General features: G+C 42.3%; 2 protein-coding genes across 25 annotated transcripts in view; both read right to left on the reverse strand.

Moving 5' to 3' along the window:
- The window catches only part of HCLS1 (hematopoietic cell-specific Lyn substrate 1), a 41,316-nt gene extending 39,366 nt beyond the window's left edge, over positions 1–1,950 (reverse strand). For all 13 annotated transcript variants that reach the window (XM_089909981.1, XM_089909987.1, XM_089909983.1 and 10 more), the window contains exon 1: positions 1,842–1,950. The gene's annotated coding sequence lies outside the window, so the exon portion shown is untranslated. The remainder of the gene's footprint in view (positions 1–1,841) is intronic.
- A 104-nt stretch (positions 1,951–2,054) lies between these two features.
- The window catches only part of GOLGB1 (golgin B1), an 89,931-nt gene continuing 68,792 nt past the window's right edge, over positions 2,055–23,193 (reverse strand). For 7 of the 12 annotated variants that reach the window (XM_022565241.2, XM_089909951.1, XM_089909949.1 and 4 more), the window contains 8 exons: positions 22,253–22,431; positions 15,779–15,944; positions 15,441–15,578; positions 10,136–10,291; positions 8,927–9,024; positions 8,340–8,474; positions 6,865–6,970; positions 2,055–6,605 (listed from right to left, as the gene is read on the reverse strand). In XM_022565241.2, the coding sequence (XP_022420949.2) occupies positions 6,471–6,605; positions 6,865–6,970; positions 8,340–8,474; positions 8,927–9,024; positions 10,136–10,291; positions 15,441–15,578; positions 15,779–15,944; positions 22,253–22,431 (1,113 nt within the window). In that variant the 3' untranslated portion in view covers positions 2,055–6,470. Of the gene's footprint in view, positions 6,606–6,864; positions 6,971–8,339; positions 8,475–8,926; positions 9,025–10,135; positions 10,292–15,440; positions 15,579–15,778; positions 15,945–22,252; positions 22,432–23,193 lie in introns of those variants that run through there. The other 5 variants (XM_089909952.1, XM_022565329.2, XM_022564998.2 and 2 more) reach the window with 3 other exon arrangements.

A 23,193-nucleotide genomic window follows, 5' to 3' on the forward strand; every position in this document is an offset into this window, starting at 1 on the left:
CAATGCATGGGGAAGCATTATTTGCTGAGAATAATTCATTTATTGTTCAATTTTTAAAAACAGTTTAATTATACTTTGAAAGTAGATAACTGGTTCAAAAAAGAGCATGTAATAAGCCCCTTGTTTTGAACATTAAGAATTATTTGACTTTTATTAACTAAATAAATGTTAAAGAAATATTTAGAGAACACCGCTTTGAGGGGGTGCCAAATTGTTATTCCACTAGGGCATCCCCAGTGTTTCTGCTGGCCCTGCCAGTCCTGCATGAGGAGCTGCACAGGTGCTCTGCATCTGTGGGATCCTGGATCTTGGTGTGGAGAGGAAACAACAGACAATGCCCATCTGTTCTGGTGCTGAGACTTCTTGACCCTGGTACCACTTGCTGGCTGGCAACTCCCTGCCCACCCTTCCTTGCTCAGACTCCTTCCCCACACTGTTTACTGTCTTTTAAACAAGCCCATCTTAAAACCACTCCTAAGACCCTCCAGTCTCTCCAGAGGTGCTCAGACTCTCCAATTCTCCTTTCCACTTGAAAACTCCATCCTTCTCCAGCTCTTTGAAAAACCCCTTGGAAACCAGTCCAAGGGAAATCTGGGGGTAGATTGGTTAACAAGATGCAAAGAGGACACTGGGGAAGTATGGACCGAGTCAGCTGGACTGTGGGATGAGTCACTGCCAAGAGCAGCTCTGCCTTCCCCTGTGGGGCAACAGTAATGCATGGTGGGGGGCACGTTGAAAAGACCTATGGTCCTGGCTCCTGGGCTGCTCTGCAACAAAAGGAGTTCACACAGAAAACTGGAAAAGAGAAGTTTCTGAAATATTCATGAGCAATAAGGAAGCAGTGAGGACCGATAGTCCTGTCCTCTTTCTTGCTGTTCCTCCCAGGTCTCAGCTTGACTCTCCCATAAGCCTGCCATCCTCAAGTATTTTTGAAACAGAGGGAAGGGTTTCTGACACTGAGACAATTTAGTATGCTTGAGCTACTGGCCGGAAATAGGGAAGCCAAGAGGTACTATCTAGAGGAGGGAGACCAGAGAATAAGTCGGTGAGGCCTGGTGGCCAGGATATCAGGCACAATCGAGGGCCTCTTCTTGAGGCTGCCTGAGTAAAGTACACGGACAGAGAGTCAGATCATCCAGCTCTGTGGGAATATGGGTTAGGGAGTCAAAGTAGAGAGGGTATGTACTTATTTGCCATGTACCAGGTTAGGCAATTTACAAATATTAACTTAAATAATTTGGTAAATCACTGAACTTCTCTGATACTGTTTTTCCCAAGGGAAAATAAATGGAGAGGTTAACCTCGCTAATTCATCAAGTCCCCTCCATTTCTGACATTCTGGGATCCTGTGACCCTACAATCAGAGAAACTAGCCCTAATCGAACCGCCACACCTTCATCTGGCACTTGGTTCTCAGCACGGGTGTACCTTAGCTACCACTACTTCCTGATCTGTTGCAATGTCTCCTGTGGGTTTTGTCTCTCTGCTAGACCATAAGCTCTCCAGGGGCAGAGACTGTCTCATCTCCAGTGGTCCTCCTCCCAGCTCAGTGCCTAGGACCATCGGGCCTTAGAGAGGATTGTAGATTGTCGGCAGAAATCAGGGGTCCTGGATGGCTGCTGGATCGCGTTCCCTGGGCTCCATCATCTCCCTTCTGCTTCCATCCCCAGATGCTTGTTATCCACAAGACCTCACACCCAGGCCGGCCTTCTGGCCATGAAAGGTTAGTAGCTTACTAGCAGGGACTTCACGGCTCAGCAAGGACGAAAAGCCAGGCAGAGTCCTCTCACTTCAACTCTTGTCCTATGCTCCCCAACTTTCCCACTGCCCGGAGTACCCACCTTTAACCGCGCAAGCGTTTGCTCTAGGCTCTCGGCTCCTCAAGTAGACACTCGGCTCCTCTCTAGCTGCTGCCACTTCAGAGCAAGAAACTCTGAGCTGCTGCTTCAGTTCCGTATTCAGGTTTTCTGTCATTTCCTGCTACCCTGTCTTCACAGCTACTTCCTGAAGTTTGAGTCAGTTCCTTCTGCTGAGGCATTGAAATAAATAAGGATTAAATGCTCTGTGCTTACTCTTTTGCAAGGCTTTGAGGGTTCCAGAGGTCATAAAAAAGTTCTGCTCTTACTCTCAGAGTCTATAATCTGGTCAGGGGAGCAAAACATTCAACTAGAAAGCACATAGAAGAATGCTGTACAACACTATTTGTGTCCCAAATAGGTGGGCAATTGTATCTGTTTATATTGAAGAAATTTAGAGAATTTGGTATGGGCTGAAGGAATCAAGAAAGGTTTAATGGAAAAAATGATTTTTATGTGGTTTTGAAAGATAAGATTTAAAAAGAAAGTCACTTCCACATTACGCACAGTACTAAAAACTGGGGTTTGCATACAGTAGATGTTCAAATAAACATTGATCAATCAAATGATGGAAGGGCATAACTCATAGGGGAAAGGCAAGGCATGGAGGGAGGAAAGTTCAGAGATTGTTTAGGGGGCAGTGAGGAGCGTGAGCTAATTCAGAAAGATTTGGTCCCAGGTAGTAGGAAGAAGTCTGAAAAAACTAAGTGGTACCAGATGATGGAAGGTCTTTGTGGTATTCTGTATTACTGTTCTGTAAGATTTGCTGCCCCTCCCTTCCGTCTCGAAGTCAGACTTGCTCAGGTGACTTTGTTTGGACCAGTGAAATGTAAGAAGTGAAACATCAAATGAGACTTGAAGTGAGACTTCAAGACGAGCTCAAGCTTTGCTATGCTCCTGTGTCCACTGCTTACCAAGTGTGAATGAAAAAAATGTTGCCTATCATTGTCAGTAAATAAAGGATGCTGCAGCTATCAAGCCACGGGTGATGCCTGAGGGGACTCAGGATGGGAAAGAACAGGACACTGGCCCTAGATAGCTAAGGTGCATATCAATGAGCCCAGACTCTTACCTCCTCCCATACACAGAAAATTAACTTGAGATATCTGTTTTTCTTTCATTAACAGTAATCTTTTGAAGTTCCGATATCTGGTCTTTGCAAAAACTCCTATATTTCCTGGCTCCTCCCTTACCTGTTCAGAGCAGTCCCTCAGAGCATCTGAGAGGGCTGCATCCTGGGTTTAAGTCCTCAGTTTTGTCTGCCAAATAAAACATAATTCTCAACTTTTAGGTTGTGCATTTTTTTCGCAGTAGACACAAGGCAACCTGCAACTCTCCAGAGTGGCTCCTCTGGCAGCCTAGGTCCCTGAGTGAGAGGGTCCCCAACTAAGAATGACAATACAAGTAGAGCTCCATCCATTGTGTGAGGGACTTGGAGTCTTTGACTAAAATATAATCCTAAAAACTAATTACTGTTTTAGCTACTGAGAATTTGGGGGTGTTTGTTACTGTACCTGACCAAGCCTCTCCTAATCTTGATTGACATGGAGTCCTGACCTGATTTGCTCAGTTGTGGGCTCCCCAATGGATTCAAACAGATAATGAATGAAATTTGTCCAAGATACAGAGGAGGGGATTTCTGCATTAGGAACGTAAGACTTTAGTCACTTCCAAATCTAAGGATTCTACGCCTAGCATGGAGATCAACTGATTATTTCTCCTACTTCATAACCTATTTATTATGGCAGCACCAAAATTATTTTAAGGAAGAGTAAATTTGTAGAAGGAAAAAAAAATCTTTTAGAACATTTTGAGTCCTAATTTTGGGTCAAAAATAGAAATGATCAGACCAGATATTGTGACACACCATCCAGATACAGATGTTTAGAGAAATCATAGAATTTAATCATAGATGACAAGAAAGCCCATCTTGGATAACAAGACGTGGTACATACATACAATCGAATACTACTCAGCCATAAAAAAGAATGAAGTAATGCCATTTGCAGCAACATGGATGGACATAGAGATTATCATACTAAGTGAAGTAAGTGAGAAAGAGAAAGGCAAATACCATATGATATCACTTATATGTGGAATCTAAAATATGACACAAATGAACTTATCTACGAAACAGAGACAGACTCACAGACATAAAGGTCAGACTTGTGGCTGCCAAGGGGGTGGGGGGGAGAGGGGAGTTTGGGATTAGAAGATACAAACTATTATATAAAGAATGGATAAACGAAAAGTTCCTACTGTATAGCAGAGAACTATATTCAATATCCCGTGATAAACCACAATGGAAAAGAATATGAAAAATATGTATAACTGAATCACTTAGCTGTACAGTAGAAATTAACACAACATTGTAAATCAACTACACTTCAATAAAATAAAATTAAAAAACAATCAAGGGCTTCCCTGGTGGCACAGTGGTTGAGAGTCCACCTGCCAGTGCAGGGGACACAAGTTCATGCCCCGGTCCGGGAAGATCCCACATGCCGCGGAGCGGCTGGGTCTGTGAGCCATGGCCGCTGAGCCTGCGCGTCCGGAGCCTGTGCTCTGCAATGGGAGGGGCCACAACAGTGAGAGGCCCACGTACCGCAAAAACAAACAAACAAACAATCAAGTGCACCTCTCCTTAGCAAATGTTCCAAGTTCACTCTTTTGTGGTTTTTTTTGGCCGCACCGTGTGGCATGTGGGATCTTAGTTCCCTGACCAGGGATCGAACCCGTGCCCCCTGCATTGGGAGCACAAGTCTCAACAGCTGGACTGCCAGGGAAGTCCCCCAAGTTCACTCTTGATGAGAGGCAGTGAGACAATAGCAAGCATGGGCCTTAAAGCCAGATAGACATGGTTCAATTTACTTATTGTACCTTGAGAAAGTGAGCTAGCATTTCTCAAGCAGTGACTTGATATAAACACATCATAATGCCCATCCTGCTTTTCCCCTATGAGACTTCCCTTCCCGCACTCCTACCCAGAGGGATCCCTAGGGACAAAATGTTTTCAATATGCACCAGACAGTTCTCCCAGGCCCAGGCAAAAACCTGCATGAATCTCATGCCCTAAGGCCCAGCTTGTTTGGTTCAGTATTAGGATGGAATTTCCTCACTCTGCTTCACCACCCTGGGGTCTAGCAGCTAAGGCTAGAAGGACGCAAGCAGCCAGACGCTGGCCAGTGAGAATGAAGCCTGGATATGCAGAGCTTTCTACTCCTATGGTAATTCCTGGCTACTCCATCCCTACTTCCTCTATGTACCTTCCTCTCCTCAGCATGCACACACATATATGTAAGCACCTGTGTATACATGCATTTACAAGCCACCACAGTATTTCATTCTGAAAATAATTTTATTATTTTACAGTTGTTCAGGAAAGTTCCTGGGTTGCTGTGACCATGATTTGGCCACCACAGAACAAAGGATTAGAGCGGATCAGTCCGTCCACCAGTTTTCTCTCCTCTCTGGGTGGTGAGAGCAGGCAGAGAACATGTGCAAAATGAGAAAATAACCAACGGGTAAGGGTTGGAGAAAGGAGAGCTGGGGAATAGGCACAAATGGAATTCAAACCCGGCTGTCATTCTCAGGCTTGGATTTAAATATTTTGTCTTCTCTATAATCTCCCTCCATTTTCCTCAGCTGTTACCGCAGAAGGCAGATGACGACGCAATGAGAAACTGGAATAACTGTCACCAACAGCAAAGCAGCTTCGTACTTCAAGCGGCTAGGAGTGGTTGTCACAGCAGTCAGACCTCCCTGGCTGGGAGTCAGTGCCTCACCTAGGACTGGTTCCTAGTGTACTGTCTTAGGGTCCACATTCGAGGCTTATTCAGATAACACACAAATGACAAGAATTGAATCCCACTGTCCACAGCCAGTTCCTCTTGCCTTTCAGTGAAAGGAAAGGCACAGGCCACTTAATACCTTAGTACACATGTGATGAAGGGATAAGCAGTGGGATCCTCACCTTATAGTCCAGGACCATGACTCTCACTCCAATTATGCCTGAACAGCCAGGGAAAGCAACGCCGTCCTCCCCTGTGATCCAACAGCTAAAACCCCTGGGGAGTTCTTCTATTCTGGCTCTCTTTTGCCAGAGACCTAATTAGATATCCTATGAGATAACGTTCCCCAGAACATTCCCCCTGCCATTGTTTATGGCAGGTTCACCTTCCCTCTGAAGCAGGAGAAAATATAAGGTACATGAGACAAAGAAAGTATCAATCAAAATGATATTGGACTTCTGATTATTAGGTTTATTGGAACCGTCCTCCTGGCTGAAAGACATTCCTCAGCATCTTTCATAGGACCATAAAAGATCAGGGCCCTGCAAAATCTGAACAAATATTGGGCTCAATAACCAACTGTGGGGCCTCCTCAGATTTTGCAGAAGTGTCAGGTCCTGGACAGTAGAAGAAAGCAGACTCACTGGTCCCTGCAGCTCTAACCTGTGCTCATATCCACCTCTTTTTGCAGGCACTTTCTGTGGAGAGTTGGAGAGAGGACCTGTAAGTGGGAAGATTGTTCCATTGGAATTGATGGTTTTGATGCTAGAGGTGAGGGAATTCCAAGTTCTGAGGGGAGTGATCCAAAAGGTGAGAACTAGGTTTATAGATGGCCTGTGAAACATAGAACAAGTAGGACATGAACCATCAGAAAGTAGATGGCTGCCAGCAGTGGCACCCGTGTCCGGGAATGACAGAGCGAACGCAGGACCCGCTTCCATCCAGCACCACTCCGGGTCTGAAAGGAAAATTTGAAAGTCAGAGAGTTTTTCCCTATAGAGATCTGTCCCTTTCCCTTCTCCAACCACTGCAGAAAAGAGGTAACCTGAGAGAAAGCCCCTTGGGGCCAACGACTTGGCAGCTTCCACTAGTTTCTTCCAACCTTCCATACCCTTCCAGTCTCAGGCCCACATTCCTCCTCCTTGACCCCTTGCACTCAACACAGCCAGCCCTGTCTGAGAGTACAGTACCCTCTCTTTATCCTTCCCCCTTCTTACCCTTCGACAACTGTTGCTTGTAAGATCTATTAACAGTGCCTGCTCCTGGGAGCCACAGGAGCCAATGATAGGAGACCGGGCAGAGTCCCATTCGCCATGCTCCAACCTGTGTTGAGAAAAAAAAGAGGCATTGGTCCACGGCATGAGAGGCTGATGGCCTTCTTGTCATGTGATGCAGGGTAAGGGACTTGCAGCAAGGGCCGCTCCCACGGCCCCACCCCCATGCAAGGAGTGTAAGGGCAGACAGATTTCTTTCAGCAGCAGTAGAGATGGTAATAATTACCAGGAATTGACTGCCTACTGTGGATCAGATGCTGGATCACGTGCTTTACATACATCTAATCCTCAGGTTTGAGGTTGGTGCTATTATCTTCAAAGTAAGGCCTAAGGAGGTAAAAGTACTTTTCCACGGTGGCACAGCTAGTGAGATGTAGAGCTAGAACTCAAAACCCAGGTGTGTCTCTAAACCTCTGCTACACCACACCTGACTCAGAGAAGCTCATTAACTTTTTTTTCCATTTATTAAAAGCTAATAGGCAAAAGCATCCAAGAAAGATTTTTGTGGGGTTCTTACAATTAAACTGAACTGGCAGCCTCTACTGCTTTCTGCTTCATTTTTTGCTGATTTGCTTATTTATTTAATACTGGAACTTCTCCATTTAGCGAAGAAGCTGCCTTTATCCACTCAATGGTTTCTCACAAAAATGAGAAATGTATCAAGGGGCTGTGAGTAAACATAGCGCACACTTGTTCAAGCATTTGCCTAGAGGGATGCACTTTTTAATCGTGGTGGGGAGGATGGAACTCTACTCCTGATGTTTCCTCCATGTGAAGGTATGTCCATTAGCCTAAAACTCCTGGACTTTCTTGGCAGGGCCCACACTTTTCTCCAGGAGAGAAGGAACACTTTAATCTGATTTGTGAGCCTGGAAAGAGAAACTGAACATGCCCAGCCTAGCTCCATCCTGCCTGTTCTCCTCATGAGAGCCAGGCTGGCTGCACAGGACCCTTTCTGTGTCTGTTCCTCCGTAAGATAAGCTTTTCAGGGGCAGCCTTGATGCGGACAGAATGGTCTGGTACCGTGTAGGTCAGTCTGTCACCTTCTGCAGGCTAGGCTGAGGAAGGAGGAGATGTTTATAAGTATTGGTGAGCTGCTTTTAAATGGCAAGTCTGCTGAGTTCCACAAGCACTGCAGAGTGCGTATGAGGTGCTAACATGACAACGGCAGCGCCAGGCCTGGGAGGCAGCGCTTGATTAGCTGCCTCAATTTCCATTCTGCATCAGGGCCAAAGAGGGAATTGCGGAGGGGCTGAGCTTGGATTAACGTGCCTTGCCTTGATCCTACCCTCACTACAGCACCCATCTCAGGATGAGAATTAGATCCTAATTATTCCCAAGTCTGGCCACTGAAATGCACATGAGTATGATCAGAAAGGGTCAGAAGTGAACAGAGGCTGTGTCCCTCAGCCCTTTACCGCCTGATCTGCTCCTCGGCCATGGAGAGGGCAGCCTCGGCAGCCACTTTTTGTTCTCGTTCTTCTTCCAGCAGCTTCCTCAATTCATTCATCTCCTGTTTAGTGTTGCACAGCTGCTGCTGGGCTTCAGAAAAGCTTCAGGACAAAAGGAGAACAACAGCATCACTAGATGCAGGACATAGTTGCTGACACAAGGGATCCGAAGTCTTCATAAGGTTATAAAGCATGAAAATTTATAGAAAACTGTACAAACACAAAGAATATTTTAAAAGCATACCTGTCAAGAGATGTAGGAAAATCTCTTAAAGCTGTAGGAAATGCTTTAAGAGATTTTAGGGACTGAATAGCTTTCATTTGAACACCATAACATTAGTAAGGTGTGTGTGGGGCAGGGGGGGTTGCTGTATAAACTATTCACACACAATTTGTTATTAGAATTGTCACCTTTAATCCTCACATTAATTCTGTGAGACCAGTAAGATAAGAAGGCATAGTAAATCCATACAATGGACTCCTGTTCTAACTCGACGACCACCCAATTTCTGCAGACATAACACACGCTCCGGGGTTGAGAACTCCTCCCCAACCTTAGCTGTGGCTCCCTCAGTTCTTCAGGATCACCCTTCCTGTGAGCTCCATTCTTTTCCTGGGGAGCTCCTGGAGCAACATCTATATTCAGTGGTCCCTAGAAGAAGAATAAGTTTAGTAATTCAGTGATGAAAGCGGTTAAGAAACTGTGCTTAGGCAAACTGAGAACTCACTTAGGCATTGGAGAGAAAGAGAAATGTGGAGAGGAATACCTCCGTTATCACTCTCTTTAAGTACAGGTTTAGAAGTGAGAATCTTTTGTTCTAACAGATTAATCTCCTACATAAAACTCTTTATTAGATTTTCCTTCAGATTCTCATTCTCATTCTTGAATCTCTCCTCTTAAAAGTTTAAAGGCTTATCACTGAAATCTGCTTTCTTCTAGTGGAGGTTCATGTACATTCCAGAAGCTACTCTGCTCCTTCCCTTATTCAACAACTCCTCCCCAACCCCTTCCATGTCCATGTCCTATTCACCTCCACCCTAACTCTCAGTCTCCTCCAACTTCAACGACCTCTCCTCTCCACTGCCGTCAACAGCTCTGCCTATTTTGTTTCTCAGGTCCAAATCTTCCTACAGCTGTCTTATTACTTAAAGCAAAAAGCCTTCCAAAAGCCTCAGTCATCACTGTTTCCCACTCACTTTTTGATTTCTCTCACCACCTCTCTCATCTTTTTCCTTCTAATCCATTCACTCCTTTTAAAAACTAATTAATTAATTAATTAATTTATTTATTTTTGGCTGCGTTGGGTCTTTGTTGCTGCACGCGGGCTTTCTCCAGTTGTGGCGAGCAGGGGCTACTCTTCGTTGCAGTGCACGGGCTTCTCATTGTGGTGGCTGCCCTTGTTGCGGAGCACGGGGTCTAGGCGCACAGGCTTCAGTGGTTGGGGCTTGCGGGCTCCAGAGCACAGGCTCAGTAGCTGTGGTGCACGGGCTTAGGTGTTCCGCGGTATGTGGGATCTTCCCGGACCAGGGCTCGAACCCGTGTCCTCTGCATTGGCAGGCGCATTCTTAACCACTGTGCCACCAGGGAAGCCCCTACCGTTCACTCTTTAATTTTTCCTGGACCTTATTCCTCCCCTCCTCTCCTCTCACTGTCTCCATCACACCTAATGAATCCTCAGCCTGAAGACATCAACCTCTTCGATGCTGTGCTTTACGCTTTATCATCTGCACTCAATTTCCCAACACTCTTCCCGGCCTCTCACCTTCTCACTCACCGCTTGCAGCTCTTGAACCTGCTTCTCCAGAACCGCACAATGATTGAAAAGGTCGCTGTAGTGCTGCTGGTTCTCACGGAGACTCTGACTGGTGTCACAGAGCTGAATGGAAAGAGTATTTTTCTCTTCCAGCAGTTGAGAGAACTGAAATAGGAGAGAGGATGAGCACCAGCCCATAGGACTGTTTCACTAGTTTCACTACGAGCAGTGTGTAGGTAAACTGTCCTGAGTCTTAAGGATCAAATTTTTTTATGCAAGACCTTTCTTTCAATAATAGCAAAAATAGCACTGTGTTCCTCCAACATGAGAAAACTCAGAATTTTTCAACTGAGAAAGGAAAACAATTCTGGAAGAGTGGTAAAAACTTTATTTATGGTGCCTAGTACATTAACTGAATAACTAGGAGGCAGAAACCCAAAAGCAGTCTAACAGGATAGGCTAACCAAGGCCTGTAAAAGGAGAAAGGCAATAGCTTGGGTCCAAGTTGAGATTACTAATAAATGACTATAATCCTCAGAGCTCAATATGGCTGGAGACAGAGCTATCACCTAAAAATTCATACAATAATATTCCTGGGCAGATTCTTCAATGCTGTAGAGAGTTACAAGCTACCGAGAAAGTAAAAATGATGACAGGTGGTAAGAGGGAGAAACAGAATAAATCCTACTATGCCTATGTATGTAAGAAACTATATTGGGAGCATCAACTCTCACAGGGGGAAGCATTTCAGTCACTCAAGTCAGGGCTCTCCTCTACTGCATGAGTAACAGGTAGTAATTCTGTCTTCCCTTGAATGTGTCCAGCAGCCCAAGCCATTTTTTACGTCAAAAACAGATATTTTTCTTTTTCATATTGAATAAAAAATTTACCCATTGTAGCTTCCACCCAATGACTTGAATTCGGTTTTCCTGGAACTATAATTCTAATTCCTCACTTGCAGGCTGTCAAATTTTAAGCTTTAGTTATGATTAACATCCAGATACATTAACAACCACAGAGATGTCTCTCTGAAGTACCTTTTTGTTGGATAACGTACATTATGTGAAAGGAAATTGGTGTACCTGGCTGCACATTCAATCTTTTCTCAAGTATTCTCTTTTGTAAGTAGTCTGGGTTAATGTTTGTGTAAAAAAGTTGAATCAACATTTACAGGAGAAAGGATAAACAGTTTTCTAGAGATACTCTGACTGGGAAGGACATTTAATGCATATGGAAAATTAGAACAAGAAATCCATGTGGTATAACAAAAATATTTGCATAGCCAGAATGAAAAACACAACAAATAACCTTACCTCTAAAGAGCAATTTTCAGTTTACAAAGCACTTTCAAAAGTATTATCTTATTTGAGAGAGTTAGAGGAAGAACTACTATCTTCACTTACAAATGACAAAAAAGAGATGAGTGGTGACTTGTCCAATGTTATGTGGCTAAAAGATGGCAGGCCAGGACTCAAGTATGGTTCTTGACTCCAAGTCTGGAGCTCTATCTGCTTTTTGATGGTGTCCCATCTGAGAATTCAGCAAGGGAACTTAAGTAGGTTGTAGGGTTTTTCAGGGGTGGGAACAGTTAATAAAGGAAAGAATATAAATGTTTAAGAAACAATACTAATTGGAAAACAAAGGTGGCTGGGTACAATGACAACTACTGGGTTCTGAGACAGGGAGTAATATGGTCCTCTCCTAATATAGAAGAAAGTCAACTTTCCTGGCCACAGTAAGCAGCCCAAACCATACCAAGAAAAACCAAACAAATAAATGAAAAAACAACCCCCCTTCCAAATCACTCAGTGTTGAAAAAATCCAACACATTTTTCTTGGAAGATCTAGAGGAGAAAGGGTAGACCAGTAAAACTCACTGGAAGCAAAAATTCCCATAACTTAAGAAGTCTAACTGCTTTTAAGCCACCCTCATACAAACCACCTTTTGTAATGTCTGCACTGTTCTGTCTAGGATAGACGTAGATCCCTGTAGTTTAGGGGTTGGCAAACTATGAGCCAGGGCCTACTGCTTTTTTTTTTTTTTGGCTGTGTTGGGTCTTCATTGCTGTGCATGGGCTTTCACTAGTTATGACGAGTAGGAGCTACTCTTCGTCGCACTGCAAGGGCTTCCCATTGTGGTGGCTTCTCTTGTTGAGGAGCATGGGCTCTAGGTGCACAGGCTTCCATAGTTGTGGAGCGTGGGCTTAGTAGTTGCAGCGTGAGGGCTCAGTAGGGCATGCAGGCTTCAGTAGTCATGGCATTTGGGCTCAGTAGTTGTGGCTCGCAGGCTCTAGAGCACAGGCTCAGCAGTTGTGGTGCATGGGCTTAGTTGCGCTGCAGCATGTGGGATCTTCCCAGACCAGGGATCGAACCCGTGTCCCCTGCACTGGCAGGCGGATTCTTAACCACTGCACCACCAGGGAAGTCCCTGCCTTTTCTTTGTAAATAAGGTTTTATTGGAACATAACCACCCCATTTGTTTATGTGTCATCTGTGGTTGCTTCCGTGCTACAACTGCAGAGCTGAGTAGTTGTAACATAAATGGTATGGCCTACAAACCCAAAATATTTACCGAGTCTTTAAGAAAAAGTTTGCTGACCTCTGCTCTAACTCTTAAGCTACTGTATTTCATCATATCTATACTTGAAAAAACAGAATAGGAGGGAATAGAGACTACAGGATACCAATAATCATTCCCCTCATGTTTTTAAGTTTTAAGTTTCATGTTTTAAGTTTGCATTACATACAAATATCCAACAATGCTGGCAGAGATACATATAAAATCTGAGCATCCATGGAAAGAATTAGGGCAGTGGCTTGGAGAGGAGACATTCTATGCTGACAGCCCATCTACTACCATCCCATGCTAGGACCTAAGAAGCAGTCCTCCTAGCTAGCTGGGACCCATTTAGAGTGAGGCTTTAATATCACCAATTAGCTCCATGAGGGGTCACTGTGTATCCTCAATACCTAATGTATGGCCAGGCTCATAGAAGGCAGATAACAGTTATTTGTTTTTGATGAATGATGAATAAGTGAACGACCAACCCTAGGGATGGAGATGCCTCCTTACAGCTGATTTCTAAAGGAAGAACTCTTTCTCACCCAGAATGAAAGTGATCTAATGCAGTGTTTCTCGTACTTTAAGTGGTATGTGAAGTATATCTCAATAAAGCTGTTAAAGAAAACATAAGTTTGATAATGACCCAGAACACAGTATTTAAATATAAGTAACTGAAACTAAAGTTTCTCAAAACAAATTATATTCTTTATTATATATTACATAATATAGTTTCAATCTCTTTTACTTGTTTTATAAAAAAAAAACTATATGCACTATTTGTAATAGCTCAAAACTGAAAACCCCAAAAGTTCTTTAACAGCAGAATAGAGAAATTGTTATATGCCTGCAATGTAATAAATACTACACAGCATGAACACAGAAAAATCACAGTACACATAACAACATGGATGAATCTCACAAAATAAATGAAGCAAACAAAAGAGAAGATATGATCCATTTATACATAGTTCTAAGGTGGTGGTAGTGAATAGAAGACACAAGGGACTCCTGGGGTTCTGGTATGTTCTGATTTTTGATCTGGGTGCTGCTTATACAGGTGTCTTCACTTTCAGAAAATATACCATGATGCACTTGTGATTTGTGTGCTTTTCGGTGTTTTACTTCAGTAAAACATTTACATGAAAAATGTTTCAGTTGCTGTCCACGAAAATGACCTCATCATCTACTAATAGCCCTGAATTGCAGTTTAAAGTACTGTCCGGAAAAGACAAATGCCCAGAGTGATTCACAGTCTAATGTTCAGGAGGGCAAATATAACAAAGGTTGAGATGGGGTCTATTGAATAGTTTCTAGAAAGAGGAGGTGTTACAGAGCTATGAAGGGCAGAACTTTCTGGAAACAACTGACTAGGCTAGAAGAGGAACTGGGTAGGATCTGCTCTGGAGTCTCCCCACTGCCCCCCTAAAAACTCCCAGACAACCTCCCCAAAAAGGGTCTGCAATTTTACCAATTCATTTTGATCAACAAACCTACTTAAAAAAATGCAAATTTCTCTGCCAAAATTAATAGTGTTATCAGTCTCTGATACTTCAGTGTCAATTAGTTGAATTTAACAACATTTAGTAAGTTGTTGTAAGCACACCAGGCACTGTGCTTTTCCATGTACATTATCATATTTACCTCAGACTGACCTCCTCCTAACACATCAGGCAAATTACTTAATACCTCTGGGCCTTAGTTTCCTCATCTGTGATACAGCCTACTGATCTTTACCATTTTTGGATCACAGATCCCTTGGTGAATGCCCGAGTTCTTGTGATGAGAAATTTACACACACACACACACACACACACACACACACCATTTTGCATATATTTTTTGGATATTTATAGCCCTCCTCAAAGCTAATTTTTGGATTCCAGAGTCTCAATGATTACTTAAATCCCTTCCAGTGCTAACATACACTACCTAGCTGGCTTCCTCTGAAGAAGGCAGAACTAGAGGAGGTGCCACTAGAGAATACTTTGACTAGTCAGAGAGCAACAGGAGTATAATAATTCATAAGAGGGTGGTGGAAGGGAAGCAGATGAAGGAAGAAGCGAAGCCAGAGAATGGATGAGGGGAGAAGACAGAGATGTGAAGGCACCAAGAATAATCTTTTTTTATCTTACCTTGGCTTTTGCTCTAGGAACCATATGGCAAAGCAGCTCTTCCCTATAGAAAGAGGTCCTCTACTTCAGCATGCTTCCCTAGACTGTCTAGAGTGGCAAGGCTGGGGTTTGGGGAAAAGCAAGCTGGCTTCTTTAATTCCAGAACATTAAATACACAATGAGGAAGCTTACAAATGGAGTGAAATGAAGAGCAGATCTCTCACCTCTGTCCCTGTTATCTAATCACACATGAAAATCCTCTTTCCTGAGACTTCCCTGTTACACACTATTGGGAAACACAGAGAAACCTGCTGGAGGATTTGTGGGGAGTTAACTCAATATTACTAACAAGTGATACAGATGGGGAGATGATGTTGGGGAGGAAGGCTCCCTTAAGGAGTTGGTTTTTTTATTCTTACTTAATGGGTTTCTCCAAATCGCTCCCAAGGACTCTCCAAGGGTGAGGAAAAGGAAATGGCCCTGTGTGCAGTGCTTTGGGGTAAGCAACCCAGGCTCTGAGAAAGGTAAAGCTTCTGTCCCCTAATATAGCTAGAGCCAGGCTTAACCAGATTCTACTTACCTTCTTGATTCTAGTCATGGAAACAAGAAATTGAACTCCAGCCTAGCAGGAAACACCTACCTTGCTGTTCAGTTGCTGAATTCTTAACTCCTTTTGGTGAATTTCCTTTAAGCTGTCATTGAGCTGAGTCCTAAGACATTCTGTCTCATAAACTAGGTTTTGTGATCCATCTAGGGAAGCTGGTGTCTCTGGGGATGCCTGCCAGGATACAAACACTGATGAAATTCTCTCTTAACATTGTTCATGCTTAAATCCTTCCTTCCAGAAACCCTGCCCACCTCATAGGAAGTCATCAGATGGTTTGCCTAATAGTGGCAGATGGGCACTTAGCTTGCAGAAGCTGATGTTTCCTGGGTAGTGGTTACCTCTGAGTAGCAATCAGCGCTGAAATCACTCACCTGTCTTTGATACTGCACTTTGTGGGTCTCAGTCGGGGAGGAAGAAGATCTCAGTTCCCTCATAAGATTCTGCAGATGGCTGAGCTGCTGATCTTTATCTGCAATAGCCATAAGGTACTGCTCCTTCATCCTCCTCTCATGAATTTCCCAGGAACTCTTCTCCATCCTAGAAAACACATGAAATAGTCACAGGCAAAAATATACTTGTGAGACAAAGATGAATAATTGCATATTTAAAACAGTATTATGGGCTGTAGAGACGTAGTAAAGAAAATACATAACCAGAGAGAAATTTATGTTATAAACAGAACTATGCAGTAAGATGATGGAGCAGAACTTAAAAAAGAATTGCAACTGGCAGGATTGGGGAAGAAAAGCAGGCATTTGGTCTGAATCCTGAACAATGAGTCAGGCAGGTTTCCATAATGGGAAAAGCATTCCAGGTTCAGGGAGCAAACAGAACAAAAGGCACAAGAATGAATATATATAGTGAGTTTTGGAATTGTTGTAGTAGTGTGTAGAGTGGATAGGGCAGGAAATGAGGGTGGAGAGGAAAGAAGTCAGACCCTGTGGGGCACTGAACACCATGCTAAATAAAACTTACTCTAAGCAATGGGAAACCACTGTAATTCTTCAGAAAGGCGATGCCATGATGCAGTATACTATCAGGGTTATGAGAATGCAACTGTAGAGTCTGAAGGATCTGGGTTCAAATGCTGGCTCTATCATACACTAGGCATGAGATTCTGGGTAAAAGTAACAACCTCTCTGAGCCTCACTGGTAAAATGGAAATAAATGATCTATTCCTTAGGATTATTGTGAGGATTAAATGAGATACTTTATGTCATGTACCAAACACAGAGCCTGGCATATCACAATCACTCAACAAATATAAACTGCTGATATTTATTTATCCCCTGAATTTGACCAAGAGGGAAGCTTCTATTTGACCCCAGCTAATTTTCCATAGTTCTATCAAAAACTGCCTCTCTGCCATATTCTTTAGTTCTACTTCTTTCTACACTATGATTGAAAAAAACCATTAGGATTGTAATCAAATTTCTGCAGCATCTGTTTACTTTGAATAGTACCCATGTCTCTAATTTTTCCTAATAATATAAGATTTTATTTGAATTGCATCTGACTTTTTTGTTTCTCTCTAGAAGTAAGGTAAAATGGTCCTTTCTTTTTCTAAAGGACATACACCAATTATGAAATAATCCTGCTATGTCAAGAGGTGACTTGGATTACAGTCAGATTTTTTTAAAAAGGCAGAGCTAAAACTTAGAAACTAAAATAAATTTTTATTACAAGGCCACTATATGGAAAAGGCACAGAAATTTTCTAAAACACTTTCTCCAATATTTGTCTGTGAAAAATGAGAGAGAATAAGAAAGGAGGAGTGTAAGACTGAGAATGTACAAGAAAGATCACAATTCTTCCAGAAAGCTTTAAGCCGCCATTTTGTTTAGAAAGATGGACAAGTAGTTATGGTGTGGAGAGACCCTCAATGGAGAAGAGGCACTAAGGAACAAACCTGATTACTTAAGAGAACACAGCCATAAACAGGCTATACCTCACTTACCCCTTAAGTAAGAGAGCACAGGAACCAGAGCAGAATAAGCAAATCAGTAGCTACAAGTGGAAGAGAAATGTTACTGTATAAATCCAGGCTCTTCTCATAAGCCAAACCCAGTGCCATAGAAGCCTGAATGAGATGTTCCAGCTTTTTCATGTTTGAAAACCTCATTTCTCCCAAGTATTTCAAGAGCAAAAAACAGGGAGTCTTAAAGATATTTGGCTAAAGAAACTGGTCCTAGAGTCAGTGAATCAAATCTGTGTCCTCATTTTCTTCTTCTAAAAGTGACGTTAAATGTCTTCCTTTCCTTCTCATAATTTACTCACATCCACTTGATATACAATTTTTCTTTTCTTCAAAACTTCTCAAATGTGGAAGGTAAAGAGAGAAAGGCTAAGAGAAAGGTGGAAAGGGAGAAAATGAGGGAGGAAAAAAATCAATAGGCCAGAAATCATTTTCTTTCTCCCTCTTTTTCTCTTCCCTTAAGGGTCAACTTTATAAGGAAAGTATCCTTTCAGAATGCCCTGTGAGGAAGTTTAAAGAGGAACAAGTGGCTGCAGAAAATAACCCTTTAGAGCCTTGCAGCCCTTCTTCCATTTACACTAGCAACTGGACACAATATATTTTTTAGTTCCAGGTGATCTGGAGATAATATGGGAGATGTCAAGGTGATGTTCCCATGTGCTCCCAATCACCTTTGGGGGGCCCTAAATTCAGTGGTCAACATTAATGTGCATCTGAGGGAAGATGATCTCTTGATGGTGAATTGAGATTCTAACAGAATAAGCTAGGGCAGCTATTCCCTGGCGGAAAAAAGGATGAGGTTAAAATGGAGCATCTTTCTTCTAGGGTTCAATTCCAGAAAGAAGAAACAGAAGCAATTTGTATTCCCAGAGAGCAAAAATTCAGTTTTTTTACCTTCTCTGCAATCATCCTTTGATTAAAAAAATGTGTTCTTGTATTATCTGGGGAAGTTGCCAACTCCATGGAATAAGTTTAATATATTTTCACTTATAAAAAAGTCTGTAAAGATGTTGAATATGAAAATCTTTTGGATGTAATTTCACTCCATAAAATTTAAATGACCAAATTCTAAAAAGAATTTTGCTCTATAAACCTTGCTTAAGGTTTATTTTGAAATATCACGTTAGTAAACTGCATGGCATCTAGGATCTGTGAAGGAACAAATCTCTTCTATCTACACATTAAGAGCTCTCTTAGGGATGTTACAATAATAATTTTACTATATTGATATCTGTCATCATGGTAGATAATGTAACCTGGATGGGACTCTAGATTCCACCTCATATTCTCTGTATTCACTTGCCTATGTTTGTCCTGTAGCAGCAGGTGAGACAAAGCAGGTGCTGCTTGATCAGCAGCACTTTCCAACATGGAGATTCCCCTTTTAGTATCAAACTCTGAAAGCTTTGGGTTTGATTTTACTAAGGTGGCATGTACCACCATCTTACACTAAACAGTAATAAAGTCCCAACAATGAGGCTGCAACAACAGGACCTGTTTTTATACACTGTTAAGCACTTATTCTTTACCTTTACTTTTCAGATCAAATCTGAAACAATGAATTAAAAAACCATCCAAAATTTGAGTTCCTATCATAATTTTTTTCCCTCTAGTAGAACATATAGCGCTGTTAGTCATCTTTAAAGGAAAAGGGCTTGGATTTCTAGATCCAGACAAGATGGAGTAGATGCATTTTTCCTTATTCCACCCACTAAGTATAGACAAAAAAACCTTGGAAATTATATATAAAACCAAACATAAGATGACTGGAAAAGATGGAGAAGAAGGTAGAGAAGCTCAGGACTCTAGGACTTAAGGAATGACATGGTGGTGACTTCACTGGTTTTCCTTTTTGAATTCTACATATCCCAAACTGGGTGAGGGAGGATCCAACAACTTAGAACACGAATGAGTGCCAAGAAAAGTTTGCTGTCTTTTGCCAAAGGCCCAGGAAGGGGAGGACTAGCAAGACAGAAACATTAATGACAATAGCCACCCAACTGCAGCAGAACACCATGGAAAGACTACAGTATCTCCCTACCGCCATTAACAAGCTCCTAGTGAACAGATTAGTGTCATTCTTGCCTGGAGGTAACTAGGTGCACCTCACCCTCCATGCTAGGTGGTGTCAGAAGAGGCCAAGTGGGGACTTCCCTGGTGGGCCAGTGGTTAAGACTCTGCGCTCCCAATGCAGGGGGCCTGGGTTCGATCCCTGGTCAGGGAACTAGATCCCACATGCTGCAACTAAGAGCTCGCATGCTACAACTAAAAGATCCCGCATGCTGCAACTAAGTATCCTGCATGCTGCAACTAAAGATTCCACGTGCGGCAATAAAGATCCCTCATGCTGCAACTAAGAGCCAGTGCAGCCAAATAAATAAATATTAAAAAAAAAAAAGAAGAGGCCAAGTGTGTACACTGGGCTGTCCACCACTCTGGTAAAGAGGTGCCTCTCTCTAACCACCCTCACTCTCACCCTCGCTACGGTGTCATTGGAGACAACATGTGGAGCCTGGACATCCACCTCCACCCATAACAGACTAAAATGTTCCCCCCTGTTCCTGCAGAGGTAGTAACAGAAGAGGCCAGAGGGAAGTTTGAACTGTGGGCACTAACCAGTGGTAACAGGTGCCCCTCCTCAATCACCCTCCTGCAGTGTCAGTGGAGATTAAGTGGGGAGCCTGGACTTTCACCACTGCCCAGTGACAATAAAGTGCTGCCCTCCACACCCCTGAGTGGTATCAATGGAAGCCATGTGTGGAGCTTAGACTTCTACTCTCACCTAACAGTAATGAGGCACTGCTCCCTGCTAACTGCAGTCTCAGTGGAGTACTAAGTGGGGAGCCTGGACTTCCTCTGGCAGTATCAGGGCACTGCCTCCCACTAGGGGTTATCAATGAAGGCTGAGTAAGGAGCCCACTGGACTTCACCCTCCTCTAGCAGTAAAGTGGCAGTGTTCCCCTTCCCCTGCTGGCATGGTGTCAGTGGAAGCCTACCAAAGATTTAAGTAAGATTGGGTCTTAAAACTTATAGGACTCCAAAACGTCCAGGTTACAACTGAAAATCACTCATCATACTAAAAACCAGGGAAATCACAACTTGATTGAGAAAAGAAAATCAATAGACTACAACACCCGAGATGACAGAGATGTTGGAACTATATATATGGAATTATAGAAGTATTTTAAAGTGGCCATCATAGAAATGCTTCAACAAGCAACTACTAACACACTGGAAATAAATAAAAACAGAGAAAGCCTCAGCAAGATATAAAGAAGACCTGAATGGAAATTTTAGAATGGAAAAATACAATAGCCAAAATAAAAAGCTAACTCAATGGACTCAATAGCAGATTGGAAGTGATGAAGGAAAAAGAAAAATTATCAGTGAACTTGAAGACAGACAATAAAAATTACTGAATTTGAATAAAGAGAAAAGTAATCAATAAATTGATTTCATCAAAATTAAAAAGACCTTCTCAATGGAAGGATGAAAAAAATAAACTGCAGACTGGAAGAAAATATTTGCAAGCCATGTATCTGACAAAAAAACCTGTGTCTGGGGACTTCTCTGGTGGTCCAGCAGTAACGAATCCACCTACCAAAGCAGGAGGTGCGGGTTTGATCCCTGGTCAGGGAACTAAGATCCCACATGCCGTGGGGCAACTAAGCCTGCCCACCACAACCACTGAGCTCGCGCACCTCAACTAGAGAGCCTGTGTGCCGCAAACTACAGAGGCCACATGCCCTGGAGCCTGCACGCCACAACTAGAGAGAGAAAAAAAGCAAACGAAAAAAACAAAAACCCGTATCTGGAATACATAAAGAACTCTCAAAACTCAACAGTAAAAATTAACAACCCACTTAGAAAATAGACAAAACACATGATCAAATATTTCATCAAAAAGGACCTATAGATAAGCATGTAAAAAAATGTTCAACATTAGTAGCCATTATGCAAATTAAAACCACAGTGGAACAGCATTACATGCCTGTAAAAAACTAAAATTTAGTTACAATATCAAATGCTGATAAGGATGTAGCATTTGATATTAAAACTGGACCACTCGTATATTGCTGGTAGGAGTATAAAATGATACAGTCATTCTGGAATACAGTTTTGCAGTTTCTTAAAAAACTAAACGCCACTTATTATATGACCTAGCATTTGCACTCCTGGGCAATTATCTCAGAGAAATTAAAACTTATTGTCCACATAAAAGCCAATACACAAATGTTTATAGCAGCTTTATTTATAATAGCTAAAAATTAGAAACAACACATGTCCTTCAATGAGTGAATGGTTAAAGCAGTACATTCATACCATGAAATACTACTCATCAATAAAAAGAATGAAGTATTGATACACACAGTGATGTTAATGGATGTCAAGGGCATTATGCATGAGTAAAGCTAATTTCAAAAGGTTGCATACTTTAAAAAATTCTCAGAATGAGACAAAATTATAGAAATGGAGAACAGATTAGTGGTTGCCAAAAGTTAGGGATATGGGGATGGGAGGGAGGGGAAAAGTGTGACTATAAACTAGTAGCACAAAGGACATATTTGTGATGATAGGGCAGCTGTATACTTTGTTGTAGTGGTGGTTACATGAGTCCACACATATTATAAAGTTGCATAGAACTATATACATACTTGAGTGAATGTCAAATTGGTGTGAAATCTGCATAAGATCTCTGAATTGTACCAATATCAATTTCCCAGTTTTGAAATTGTACTATAGTGATGGGAAACTGGATGAAGGGTACATGAAAGCTCTTTGTACTATTTTTGCAATTTCCCATAAATCTATAATTATTTCATTTAAAAAAAACTAAAAGAAAAGGGTTAAATAGCAGGGATTACCATACCTGAGCTGATGCAGCTCATGCTGCCAGGAGAGGTTTTCCTGCCTGAGCTCTTCTTGCATAATCTGAAATGTTTTTGTCTTATCTTGATACTCCTGAAGTTGAGCCTTCAGTGGACGTAACTCAGTGATTTCTTGGTTAATCTGTAAGTATTGCTGCTGCAGATTCTTCAATTCCTTCAGCTTTAACCAAAAGGAAAGTAAAAGGGTGATTCATCACATTTCACTCATTCAGCTGGAAGTCAGCAGCACCTCCCTGCTAAGTCAGTCAACATCACAACTGACTACCAGCACCTAACAGTCCACTGACATAATGGCAGCATGAATCCCTAAAATGGTGAAATACAAGCAGCCAGGCTGGTGGGAATCTCCTGATGGAGCAGCCATCAAGGCTGTAGGGCCTGACCACTACTGCAACTTCAACCCCAGCCCACTGGCCCTGAGGTTCTAAGTTGACACTAGATCTACAACTCGGAGATAGGATAGACTTAAAGGACTTAACAGCTTCTTGGTGGGTGGTAACTCCCTAGAACAAGAAGTGTAAAGATAGATTGGCTTTCTATTTAGCCATATGCCCTGGCTAGGCTTCTAAACTTTCTTACATGAATATCAATCTTAGTTCTAGCTTAGCTGATGTTGATTATAAAGAAGGCATTGATGCCCAGGCCAAGTGTTAAGAGCAGTTAGAATTTGGAGTCAGCTATCCTGCCCACATAGTGTGTGATGCTATGCATGTTCCACACACCTTCTAAGCCTTAATTTCCTTCACCTATAAAATGAATGTAATTATAGTACTCCTCATAAAGATTATGAGAATTCAACGAGAAAATTAGTGCACTCCACACATAAAAGTTAGTGGTGGTGATGATGATGATGAACTTGCCTTTAATTAGCAAAACTCCCTATCTACATTCCAGATATATCTTCTAACTCTTTATCCCCAAT

The sequence above is a fragment of the Delphinapterus leucas genome, chromosome 4 (assembly GCF_059928025.1).
Source record: "Delphinapterus leucas isolate spDelLeu-1000000601 "Yukka" chromosome 4, BTC_Dleu_Yukka2, whole genome shotgun sequence".
NCBI classification, from domain to species: Eukaryota; Metazoa; Chordata; class Mammalia; order Artiodactyla; family Monodontidae; genus Delphinapterus; species Delphinapterus leucas.